At 39.2% G+C, this 13250-nt stretch overlaps 1 protein-coding gene across 3 annotated transcripts in view; it reads left to right on the top strand.

The window, feature by feature from the left end:
• The window catches only part of dnah5 (dynein, axonemal, heavy chain 5), a 101843-nt gene that overhangs the window by 18325 nt on the left and 70268 nt on the right, over nucleotides 1–13250 (top strand). The window contains exons 11-30 of one of the 3 annotated variants that reach the window (XM_053327431.1): nucleotides 195–410; nucleotides 1083–1109; nucleotides 1698–1805; nucleotides 2279–2364; nucleotides 2645–2852; nucleotides 3010–3123; nucleotides 3576–3782; nucleotides 4071–4151; nucleotides 5878–5968; nucleotides 6257–6402; nucleotides 7773–7944; nucleotides 8244–8498; nucleotides 8873–9069; nucleotides 10305–10398; nucleotides 10979–11121; nucleotides 11380–11456; nucleotides 11572–11696; nucleotides 11926–12161; nucleotides 12544–12762; nucleotides 12964–13026. In XM_053327431.1, coding sequence (XP_053183406.1) covers nucleotides 195–410; nucleotides 1083–1109; nucleotides 1698–1805; nucleotides 2279–2364; nucleotides 2645–2852; nucleotides 3010–3123; nucleotides 3576–3782; nucleotides 4071–4151; nucleotides 5878–5968; nucleotides 6257–6402; nucleotides 7773–7944; nucleotides 8244–8498; nucleotides 8873–9069; nucleotides 10305–10398; nucleotides 10979–11121; nucleotides 11380–11456; nucleotides 11572–11696; nucleotides 11926–12161; nucleotides 12544–12762; nucleotides 12964–13026 — 2865 coding nt within the window. Of the gene's footprint in view, nucleotides 1–194; nucleotides 411–1082; nucleotides 1110–1697; nucleotides 1806–2278; nucleotides 2365–2644; nucleotides 2853–3009; nucleotides 3124–3575; nucleotides 3783–4070; nucleotides 4152–5877; nucleotides 5969–6256; nucleotides 6403–7772; nucleotides 7951–8234; nucleotides 8499–8872; nucleotides 9070–10304; nucleotides 10399–10978; nucleotides 11122–11379; nucleotides 11457–11571; nucleotides 11697–11925; nucleotides 12162–12543; nucleotides 12763–12963; nucleotides 13027–13250 lie in introns of all 3 variants that reach the window. The other 2 variants (XM_053327429.1, XM_053327432.1) reach the window with 2 other exon arrangements.

Raw genomic sequence — 13250 nt, 5'->3', positions numbered from 1 at the left:
TATGTTACAATACTGTATGTCAGTTAGTGTTAGTCAGACACACAAGTTGTTTCAGAGACTAAATGAGGAAACTGCTATTTCTATGAAATAATGAATATAAGGATGAAAAGCAAACTTACCGCACCTTACTATCTTGATATGATGGATTAATAGAAATAAAATTAACCCGATTTGTGTCAAACTATGTCTTCCAGGAGTATCAGCGGTATTTCCATAAGACTAAGGAAAAGCTGGAACAGACTCCCACAGAGAGACAGTTTGACTTCAGTGAGATGTACATTTTTGGGAAGTTTGACACATTCCAGCGACGGCTCAACAAGATCCTGGAAATGTTCAGCACCATTTCCACCTACTCTGCCTTACAGGACTCAAAGATAGAGGGACTGGAGACCATGGCCACTAGATTTCAAGTGGGTATATTATTAGATCAGATTAATGTAAAACATTTTTATATAACAGAGAGGCATTCCATTACCTGATTAAATGTCACTGATAGCTGACTGAGCCTTGATTTCTTCTGCTTTTCAGTGACGTTGAAATATGTGCATGTAATTACTGTAGATGACAAATGAAGAACACATTTGAAAATGTGTTTATCAAACTGAAAAACTCAGGAAAAACTGTTACTGAATGTGACAAAGAAACATTTGAACGTTTCATTCTTTAAGTGGAATGGTCTGACCTGATTAGGTCAAATCCAGAGTTTCCTCAATCAATTGCATTAATTGACTTTCACAAATGCATATAATAAATAGGAGGAAATAGTGGAGGTTAAAGCATTTTTAAAAGTTGACATATTTGAGACACTAAAATATGTTTTACAGTATTACTTAAAACATGTCTTACTTGTAGATTTGAGTAGTTTTATCGCATTAATAAGAAGTTTGAGGCTGCTCATTACCAATATGATGGCAGTGTTTTCCCCTTGGTTTCTTGTTGTCAAAATCAGAATCAGATTAAAGGGGTCACAGAAATAACATACTGGGTTTGAATTGCACCATATTGTCTATAACTGGTGAGTAGATGTTACCCTTAATAATAACGTGAGCTATCTGTTTGTCTCTGCTTCCTTGGACATGCAGACTGCAGACATGCAGGGAAAATGGGAGGTAATGTCTCACTGTGGTCGTCAACTTTTAGTAATGCATGGCTCATTGTCATACTTAATAGCATGCTTTAAAATTCATACTTGTGAGCTTGTACTGAGTATATCATTAATAACAATATGACAAAACTAACAGCATGGAACATGAAAAGAGAACCAGTTCCAAAATGTGTTGTGCATATGAGTTTTTTCATTGGATTGTGTAGTTCATGCATGCTGTCCAGTTCACCTTCTGTAATTTCACCAGTCCTTTCATGGCCCAAGTAACCAGACTGAAGTGGACAAAAATAGATTGCAGACTTCCTTTTGTAGAGGTTGACAGTTAGCTCTACAGCATATACATATTTAATTTTTGGTCTTACATTTCATTCTGCACTGTGTTTAGCCTTTGGCTATTTTAAAACCCTAATTATCTCTCAGGCTGAGATTATGTGCTGCCAACATTAGTGTGTTGTCACTTGGAAGCCCTGATAAACAGCTGTAGTCAAGAAAATGGGATTAAAGAGTAATTAAAGCTTGAATATTTACCAGCTCAGGTTTGCCTATAGTTGAACAAGTGTGCTGTGTGTTTTTATGTTTATCTGTGTGATAGGCTATTGTGCTGAACATGAAGAAAAAACATTACAGTTTCCTGGACCAGAGAAGAACTGACTTTGATGTAGACTATGAAGAATTCTGCAAAAGCACTGCTGAGCTCCATGTAAGTTGAATAGTACAGACACAACTGATATGTTTCCTTTTTATTGCACTTCACAGTTAATGGACCTGCAGCCCACAGGAGTTTTCAGTTATTATGGTTGATTAGACCTCTGCTAAAGTTGACATTGGGTGGAGTATTACTGGCATTTATATGAGGTCATTTTATTGTGCGTCTAAGAATGGGTGTGCCTAACTGGCCACTGGGAGCCAGATGTGTGTGGTTTCAATTTAAATTCAATTCAGCACATAAAATGGCACATACCGACTAATTGTAGGGCAGCCAGTGATACATTTGGATGTTGTCCTGTGCTAACAACAAAACTAGAGAGAGTCAAGGAGAATAAGTGAAAACACCTGTGGCTTAGCTTGTTATACTAAAGGTATGACTCAGTATTAGACTTTTGGGAGGATTGGAGGGTGGTATATGAAAGCCTCTTTTGTAAATACTTTTGTTGTTGGTTTTTGTGCTTCCAGAATCAACTAAAGAGTTTCATGGATAGCACCTTTGAGAAAATTCAAAATACAGAACGAGCTCTAAGTGTGCTGAAGAAATTTGAAAGGTAACACCACTGTTCTTCTCTTCTTATCACCCCTTGCACATTATTGTACCTTAAGCAAATGTTTATCAGTCCTGTGTCTCTGCACAGACGCTAACTATTTCTCTATCCTAGCTGTTGATTACTTGCAATTAATTGCATTCACGTGGCATGCCAGACCAAAACCATTCCCTGATTCAAAAAATGCATCACACTTTATTCCCCCTCACATCTCATCAATTGTATTTGTTTAACATTGGTTTTCTTGTGCAACTACCTGTATCATCTGACTTTCAATGAACAGATTGTGCATCCCCGACCTTGGCATTGACGTGAAATACCAGCGCATTCTACAAAACTATGGTCGGGACATTGAAATGGTTTCCCGTATCTACATGAAGCAGAAACTAGATCCTCCCATTGGTCGGGACTTGCCCCCAGTGGCGGGCAGGATCATGTGGGCTCGGCAACTGTATAGCAGGATCCAGGGTCCCATGGATCTCTTTCAGCAGGTAATGCTGGATATATGACTTTCTACAGTGAAACTACATAGTGGTACAAAATTGAGGTGGTCCTTGCTTCATTGTTTTTGTTGATTTACAGTAAAATAAATGTATCAGTGTTTCTCTTCCTTCTAAATAATGCAATACTTTCATATTCCCTGTATAGCATCCAGGGGTTCTTTCCACATCAGAGGCTAAGAGGATCATCAAGAACTACAACAGAGTAGCAAGGGTCTTGCTGGAGTTTGAGATGCTTTACCATCACAATTGGATGAAAAAGGTAAAAAGAGAGAGGAAATATAATTGGAGAGAAGAAAGAGCCTGACATATTTGACATAGGAACAGGTATATAAAATGTATGATGTCCCTCTGTTGCCCTGCTAACCTAGGGGTTAAGAGGCTGACCACGAATCACAACATCCCCAGTTTTGAGTCTGGCCAGAGATCTTTGTTGCATGTTCTCTCTCTAACTGATGTACTGTAAACTGTCTCATCTGTCTACAATAAAGGCTTAAAATGCCTAATAAAAGTGATAGTCTCATCATATACAGCATGCTTATGTACTGTATACCTGAGTGTTTTCTATTGTCTTATTTACACTCACTGCCCTCTGTCTCTCACTAATTTTACTTTTCACTCTTTTTCTCTGCTTCACTTTCCCCATTATCCTCACTTCTTATTTCTCTCTTTTTTTTAAATCCCTCATTGAACTATCCTAACCCTCCTACCCAGATGGAGGATGCCAGGGTGGGCCTACAGGCTTCTCTGCTGGTCAGATCTCTGGAGACAGGGGAGCTGTTTGTGAACTTTGACCCAGAGATTCTGACCCAGATCAGGGAGGTAAACTGCATGACAAGGATAAACCTAGAGATCCCACCCTTTGCTGCTTTGCTGCAGCAGAAACAGGACACCCTCAAAAAGAACTACAACAAATTGCAGGTGGATATTTCACACAGTTGTACACATTTGCAACAACATGCAACTTACAGAAGCAGTACAAGGGCCCAAAGTTGATGGTGCATTTCCGCAGAAATATAAAACTATAGCTTTTGTCTAGTAAGTTGTGTGGTTTAGATTGAGATACAGTGCATAAAGCAGTATAAGAAAATAACACCTATTGTGAAACAAGGTAATTTATATATATACTTAGTAGTATTTTCCACTGAGCAAACCAGTTCAATACTGTTATGAGTGCATACACAAACTTTATTGTCTTTCTCCTTCCAGTTAATATTGAGTGAGAACACCAGAGTGCGAGCTAAGATCCAGAGTGCTTTTGAGCAGCTCGCCATGCCGCATGTAGCCAAGGTAAGACGTGGTTATGACGTAATTCATACAAGTTGTATTTAAAATATAGCCAATGTCCTGTGTTTTATTCATTATAACGATAAATGTTCATTCTAACTACATTAAAAATCTAAATAGTAATATTGGTTCATGTTTAAAAGCTATAATATAATTTATAGTGATATAGAGATTTAATTTGCAACATAATCTGTTGTTATTTTAATATTAAATGTGCTATTTAGTTATTTTAATTCAGTTTGGGGTACAGATGTGTGTACCTAGGGGCAGACACATGCACCGGCCCACACAGAGCTCTGCTGCAGCCTGCAGACACAGCAGAGGCCCATTGGCTTGTCTGTCCAAAGGATACCTGGTCCAATGGCCCTATGATAGGCTACAGAGGCCAGCAGTCCCACCCACGCATGTTCTAGCCCCCCCCCCCCCCCCCCCCCTCGTCCAATCACCTTTAATGACAAGCAGTCATAATGAGAGAGCGAGTGAGAGAAACAACAACATACCAGCATACGAAAAACAAAGCGGGAATTACAAAATGGAGAATGAGGGTAAAAAACGAAAAGGCGGAGCTGAAAAACGGAGAAAAGAAAGGAAAAGTTCTCGCGACCGACGCTGCTAAGAGCAATAAACTGTCAGAAATGTTTGCTGCTGCGGCCAACGTAGCCTGAGCTAGCAGCAGTGGTTCCTCTCAGCAGCAGGTGTGTCAGAGTGAGGCTCCCGCTGCCATGGTGGTGCAGCAGCAGTTTGAGGAAGACTCTCCACCATGTGGAAGTGGTGATACAGTCTTAAGTAGGTGTGTGCCTGCAGCATGGTGTGGATAAACACTCATTAAATGTTCAGAACGGGTACTTAACTGTTTATGAACTTTACTTGACATAATAAATAGCAAACTCTGCATAGTGTGGTGTGTTACAACTTGGCCTAAATCTAGTTATCTTAAGTATTGGAAAACAATAACCATATTCATATACTATCCTTATGAATTGATTAGTTTTAGCTTTTATTAACCACTTAACCACTATTTTCATCAAAGGATGCCACATAATTGCAAATCTGCAAGCTTACAACTCACATGTTGCAATGTGATGTGGTTTGAGCATGTAGATCTGCTACTTTCACAATTGTTGATCATTTCTACCTATAATGACTTCCCCCAAATCAGGTCACCAGAGTTAAAATGTTTTAAGTGTCAACATGCACCTTTCTTTGTGCCTATAGTCTAATTTGTACATGAAGGACATTGATCTAACAACATAACACATATGTAGCCTATGATGCTTTACATATTTTTTTCAGTCAGTGTTTATGGTTTATTGCTCATTCAACAGTTTCACATTATACAGTTAAAAATAATTCAAGCCTATTCAAGTCTCCAGAATATAAGGGATATTGTTCAGTATACTACTGTTATTAAGGGCTTGTGTGTTTAAATGTACATCAACTCAAGTTGGCACAGTATCTGCGTGCGGATTGTAGTGGGCCGGTCTGGACCAAAAAATCCAGGGCCGAATTTTTGTCCCAGTCTAGGCTCCTTAGGAGCCTGTTTCATATTGTTATTTTACATTACTGTACAAACTATAGCTCACTGTTTCAGAAAGCAGTTTTCCAATTCCAGTTTGGTCATTCACACAGACCACTCAACTCCACCATTAACATGTGACACAAGAATTTATGGCAAAATGCACAACAATCACTGTACAAAGTGCATCATCATACATCACTGACCTGACAGGTGGATGAGGCTATACAGCCGGGTTTGACTTCTCTCAACTGGACATCGCTGAACATAGACAAGTACCTCAGCTGCATCGACAAGGCTTTGGGTAAGCATAAAATCCAATGAGATCAATATTCCACATGCTGACACATGAAACATCCTGCAAGACAGCACTGGCAGCATCTGATACATTTTACATTAATGGATTTATTGTGAACTAGCTGTTCATGTCTCTGTGTATATGTGTGCTTGTGTATTTTTGTTTGTGTTCTCATAACTTTACTCCTCCACTTCTCTCTTCCCTCTGTTCTCTCCTTCTTTTTCCCCAATCTCATGTCTCTCCATTTCTGTCTGTGTGTGATCCTCTCTTTCTCCTCTTCTCTTGCCTCACCAGTGGACCTGGAGCTGTTGATGGACAGAGTAAATGACTTGGTAGAGTTCAGGATCGATGCAGTACTGCAGGAGATGAGCGGATCCACACTGTGTGTTCTTCCAGAGGATGAATCAGTCATTTGTGAGGAGTTTGTTCAGACTACCAGGGTAAATAAATACATTGTCTGAACCAACTAAAATAACAGTACTAGTTTGTAGCTCTACATTCTAGTTTTCTTAAGCCCACCTTCTCAATTATTCAACACCCACACATTCAGTATTTTAGTAGATGCTCGATACAATGCAAAATGCTTCATTAATCCCCCAGGGGGGAAACTGAGTGCCACCATACAAATAGAACAGCAGGTAAAACAGTAAACAACACCTAATAATAAAGAACAAGTGAAATAAACCACAGGTAACAATAAACAACAGGTAAAAAAAGCAATCAAATCTCAAGGCATTACAATATAGGAGGAGAGCACAGCACCATAATAAATAGTGTAAACATCAATGTGGCTGTTTGATACAACATCAACATATTCATGGACTCCAAAATTACCACAACCATCAGTATAGTCCTCAACATCAGACTATCCATAATGTCTGATAATTAACATCAGTGGCAGTCACAATAAACAACAGGTTAAGTAAACAAAAGAACTAATACCATCATTTTCTGAATATTACAAATTATTTGTTATAAGTGTGCATGTCAGTGTCTCTGTTGACTTGCTGTGGATTCTGAATTGTCTTTGAAAAAGATGCTTTTTAATGCCTAAAGTCTAAGATTCGAAAACTGATACATTGAGAATAATCATTGACTACAACAGTTTTCACTGGAATTGTCTTATTTTACATAAAAAATATGCCACCAAAATCATTTTGAAATTAAATTACATAAACATTATATGCATGCACTTTATAGTCCCCTTAATATAATTCACACCTAATTGATTAACGCACAGCATTTCTTTTTCCCTGCTGACAACAGTTTTTTTTCTTCCCTAAAGGCATTAATTGAATGTCTTTCCATTAATGATGAATCATTTACGCTACAACTGTAGTTTTTCAATGCCCTCAATTACGCAGACTGCTTATATTGTATACTTGTGATACTGTCTGGACTGTGGATGAGCACAAAGTGGTTCATTAGCAGTCAGTCAACATGTTTTTTTATCATGATTTATTAATGTGCTGCATATTTATATGAATAACACTCACTACAGACAGGCCGATATATTGTACATTACGGTGACATAAAGTGCACAATGAATCCTTACATAAGTCACTTAAGGTCCAACACTGTGTAGAAATCACTAACACTAATTGCAGCTGACATAATTTGTTTTTGTGCCCAGGTAACCTCATCACAGTTGTGTATGTAGACTGTAATTACATTTAATTGAAAAGAAAAAAAAAGATGTTGATGTAATTTTCATCTATGTAAAGAGTTTTATTATAGCTGAGTGGGCAGCTAATGCTACTATACATTGCAATTCTCTCCCCCTTTATGTCACATATACATTTTTCTACAGGACCTGTGTATAAGACAAGCCCAGAGTCTCCACACTAAGAGCTCACTAGTGGAGGAGGCTGCTAATGAACTGATCAACATGCTGCTGGAGTTTGACCACAATCAGAGAGAGGACATCGATAAGATTGAGGAAGAAAGCTACGCCGAGAGCAAGACCATAGACCAAATTGACAGTGAAGGTATACTTAGATTTTCCTTTTGAGATCAAACAGAATAGGACATGATAAGGTGCAATGAAATGCACTGAATGAGAGAAAGCTAATGTTAAATAGCACATCAGGATAGACACATGAAAGAATAAAAAGGGCATACCTAATAAGGCCATGCATTTCAGAATGTCTTGCTATCCATAAACACAATTACTTACGTAATGATTTAATTACTATTTTTTAAATTTTGGTACTCTGTAATCTCTGCATTTGCTATGTCAGATTTTGGGGTTAATGTTAATGTGTCATATCCTATATGTCAGGTGAGGACGAGGGTCGCTCAGAGGGCTGTCTCTTCTCTAGAAACACTTTGCTCCCTCCTGCCAGCGTTGGTCCCTCCTCTCCCTTGGTGAGGAGGAAGAAGAAGAGGGACCTGATGGAGGTGATGGAGGAGGAAGCCCAGGAACTTCTATCCTACTTCAACCACCGCAATGTAGATGCCTTACTCAGACTGACACGCAACACCCTGGAGATGCTACGCAAGCGCATCCACGCCTCCTCGCTCATGCACTTCTTAGGTGGGATTTGGGTTGGGGTTTTTGGGTTTTTATCTTAATGAAATGGGTTTTTATCTTAATGAAAAAAAGAGACAAACAACAAAATTGTGATATATTTTATTACTATTATAACAAAAACCTTTCCCTTCTATTGTCTATTTTCTGTGCCACTATCATATAGCCAGTAGTGCATTTTTCAACTGTAATAGTAGCTCTTAGGACTCTTTTATCCTGGCATGGTTTATGACCACATAGTCCATATGAGCTCTATCAAACCCCATATATTTTAGCTTGTGAGGTTGATTTTTGCCTTTTCTGTCTAGTGAGCTCATAAAATGTCCATCTTTGAGTCACACCAAATAGCATCAGAAAGCTGCTCTTCTCTCCTCCTGTAGCTGAGAGTGACTCACCCAGTCGTGGAAAGAGCAGTGGTCAGCAGGCAATCTTCAGAGTCAATGTGACCCTTGCCATACCTAACATCGCCATGGTTCCAGCTTTGGAGGAGGTCCAACAGGCTCTGAATCGGGCTGTAGAGTGTGTGGTCAGTGTTAGCAAGGGAGTTGGCCAGTGGAGCAAAGAAAGGATCTCAAAGGTGGGTTTGGTTTCTTTAATGCATGAAGCTATAACATGATCCCACAAGTGAGCATACTAGAAAAGAGTATATGTGTCCATCGACCTTTAGTGTTTGAACATGCCACACGTTCCTCTTCAAAGAGTCTTGGAAACCATTTATGTGTGGTAAAAATAGATTTTCCAAAGGTATTAGATCAGGGGTCTTCAACGTTTTCCAGACCAAGGACCCCCAAACTGATGGAGAGATGGAGCGGGGACCCCCTACATATTGTATAAAATTGTGTTTTATATTAAACTGGTCCTATAGTGCCATGTATAAATGTACCTTGTTATTGTGCATTCAATACTAAGATACTCAAATAATACCAGACATCCCAACCTGCAAAAAGTCATTTGGGGGTGGGGGGTAGGGTTCCTGTTACACTCGTTATCGGTCTGGGGTGGGGGTGTGGGGGGTTGCGGTAGATCGGTGCTGGTATGGGTGGGGTGGGGGTGCAATCGGTCTAATAAGCGGCAACACAGAGCTATACGGACGCTTTTATAGCATTTATAGACACACAAACACACACACACACACACACACACACACTGGCGCTGCATTTATAGACACGCGCGCAGAGTCACTCTTTAGTTTGCGCTCTTGCTCGCTCCAGATTCCGGGAGATTGAATCTCATCAACTGTATAATCATAGACTGTATAATCCGCTATCAATATGCGGGAGACTCACGGAACTTTTGGGAGAGTTGGGATGTCAGTAATACACACGTTGATACATTCATGTTTTTATTTAAACCACATGCGCGAGGTACGGCCTCGTGATTGGCACAGCAGCGATAGGGGCGGTCGGTCCTCCTCATTGGCGGGACAGGTGTTGTGAATGAACCGGTGCCCAGCTTGAAGAGCTCTTGTGTGTCGCTGAATGTGTACATTGCTGACTGAAAGACGTCTTCTGTTCACTATAGTGTGTTGGATTCATGTTAATGTGTATTTAAAGACATTTCAATTTGTGGTAAAAAGTGCAAGGGGGAATATAAAAATAATGTCTAATCAACCAAAACTTTCCCGACCCCCCTGCAGTACCTCCGCGGACCCCCGTTGAAGACCTCTGTATTAGATCATTCAAATGAACACGATAAGCTACATAATGGATTTTTATGGCTGAAGAAATCTTCACTTAACTTTATTTTTCTGGATAGAGGTTATTGTGTTATATAGTCTCATGAACAACATTTTGTGTGTTTTCTCCTTCACAGAGAAAAATGAATGAAAGACGGATGGCAGTTTTGAAACAGGACAGTTCTGAGAGTGAATCAGAGGATGGAGCAACAACATACAGGAGCCTGGCTGGTATGAGAGGACATGATACCCCTACCTAACTACATATGAAAACACTTGACCATTTTGTGTCAGGAGTGACTTATTCTTCGTGTTTCCAGCATGCAGACAGAACAGTGATCATTAACTACTGCGCTACAGTCACTAGATAATCATAATGTCTTATTTCACAGCTCAACAGAGCAAAGCTGCATCGACCAGGAGCAGATAGAGACATGCTGATGGAAATTACATGAATATGTCAGTGGCTTCGGGAAGAAGATTTTTAGCAGAAGACATTTTATTATCTCACAAGGCCTTTTTAGTCGTATTGTGCTCTGGCTAACATGTAGTTAACGTATTGCAACTGTGTGATAATGGAGGTGGCAATGTGATTCATTTGCTGACAGAAACTTAAGAGGTGGAAAGTTCAACAGTATGAATATGCTTTCTAAATGTAGATGACAAAACTTTTTTATAAAGACTTGTTATAACACTCCAACTCTTTCAGATTCCAAGCAAAAGCCAAGCTGTTTACAATGTTTAGACACATACTGTCCACTCAGTATCTTTACAATCACAAATGATGTCCTCCCAACTCTGTACCTTTCAGACGGCAGCACATCGGACACTTCAGCATCTGTGATCCAGGCCATTCCATTCCAAGCCAGAAACTACTACAAGAGTGTTTCTGAGAACAAGGAGATAGTCAAGCTGGTCTCTGTTCTCAGTACCTCCATTAGCTCCACCAAAAAGGTACACTGCCTTTGATTTCAACGGAGACATTAAGGAACATTTTCAATTTTCCGATCAAATCAAAATTCATATTGTGCTGTTTTTTTTTTATTTATTATATCCTACCAACTTAAATAATTTGCACACAAAACACATTAGTCCAATATAAAATAACATAAAAAGCATGCCAGACGTAATACAACATTTATATTGTCATCTTATCCAAAATGTGAATGTTTTTTTCTTCCTACATAACTCCTGTCTTGCATTATTGTGCAGGAAGTGATGACTGCTCTAGACCGTTTCAGTCGTTACCATCACATCTGGAGAAAGGACCGTGAAGACACTATGCAGCGGTATGATAAACTGAACGACTGATATCCACATGTTCTCACAAAACTGTTTTATTTAATGCCTATGAAAGCAGTACAAACCACTATGTCAATAGCTTTTTATTTAATTTTTTTCCAGGTTTATCCAAGGCAGTCCCTTGCTATCAGAGTTTGAGAGCCAGATTATTTACTATCGAGACCTGGAGCTGGAAATAAACTCTGAGCCAGAGTACATCACTGTCGGAGCTTTGGCTCTATTCACAGGTTACATTATGTTGCAATTCTCTACAGGATATTGTACCTAACTGCTGAGACGTTGAGTCATATTATTGAATTATGACTTACAAACTCAAAAAAATATAATGTTTGTTTTTAACACACAGGGATTTGTACATACTACTGTTACTGTCTGTGTTACTTTTATTTTCTCTCCTTGCTTTTATGAAATACATCACTGATTTTTAATTTTATTTTAACTTTTTAAATCCACCAGCGGATCTGAAGATGTCCCTCACTGCTGAAACCAAGAACTGGATGGTGGACTATGGACTGTACTGTAACAGGAAATATCGTTCAGAGATGGAGCAGATCTTTGCTTTTGTAGATGAAGCAGGAAAGAAACTAAATCGTCAGATCAAAGACCTCGATGACATTCGTATTGCCATGGCAGCACTCAAGGAGATCAGAGAGAACCAAATTTCTATTGATTTTCAAGTTGGTCCCATAGAGGTAGGTAGATCACAACATCATTTACTTCATACAATATGGTGGTTGCTGTTATCCTTTCCATACAGGCACAAATGCACACAGTGGGTAATGGACAAGATATTTTTAGCAGCATATATCAGTGCATTCCAGCAGTGTTTAGTGTGTGTATGAAGGTTACCTTAGTGTGTGTCAGCATGAAGCTTTTCCTTAGTGCTTGTAAAAGTGTTCAGATTGAATCCCTTTATCAACACCACAGAGTTGGAACAAATACTGTGTGGAAGAAAAGCAGGAAATGAGACCTTCATGTTCTGTGTCTCTGTTTGATTAATGGCCAGCATGTCAGACAGATGATTTAACATCCACTCCCTTCAAAAATGTTGTGCATCGTTTGTCTTCCTCACAGGAGTCGTATGCCATGCTCCACAAGTATGAGCTGTCAGTGGCAAAAGAGGAGGCAGATAAGGTGGATACACTGCGTTACACCTGGGAGAAGCTGCTGTCCCGGGGCACAGAGGTGCAGAATGAGTTGGTGACCCTGCAGCCAAACTTCAGAGGAGAACTGGTCAGCAATGTGGAGACCTTTGTGGAAGACTGTCGACACTTTTACAAGGACTATGAGAAGGTGAAAAGCAAAAATAAATGAATAAATAAGAGACACACAAAATGCAGTAATACCCAAGTGCACTACACTCAAAGAGTCAGACAGCCCTTCCAACCACCTGCAGTATTCCCATCAAACTATTTATTTTTATTACACTACATAACATAACATAGTTTTATTAAGATGCTACTCTTTGACATGCCTTTTTTCTCTCTGCTCCAGGATGGTCCAATGGTGGTGGGGCTAGCTCCTCAGGATGCTAGTGATAGACTCATTATGTTCCAGGTATGTTACTGAAGATCAGTGCTAGACATTAGGATTAAGTCTGTCACATGACATACATGATAACTATGTTCAAATGAAGGTGACTTTTTTCTATGCTGTCTTTTTTTTTTATCTTCTTTTTCACACAGATGTTGTACTCCAAATGTTCACTGAGTGAAAAAGTATCAATTATTTTTTGAACGAAAAATACAACTAAAATGAAATTTTTGTATATATTGTTGCCA

Source organism: Scomber japonicus, chromosome 10, assembly GCF_027409825.1.
Source record: "Scomber japonicus isolate fScoJap1 chromosome 10, fScoJap1.pri, whole genome shotgun sequence".
Lineage (NCBI taxonomy): Eukaryota > Metazoa > Chordata > Actinopteri > Scombriformes > Scombridae > Scomber > Scomber japonicus.
This window is presented reverse-complemented; position numbering and strand designations above follow the sequence as displayed.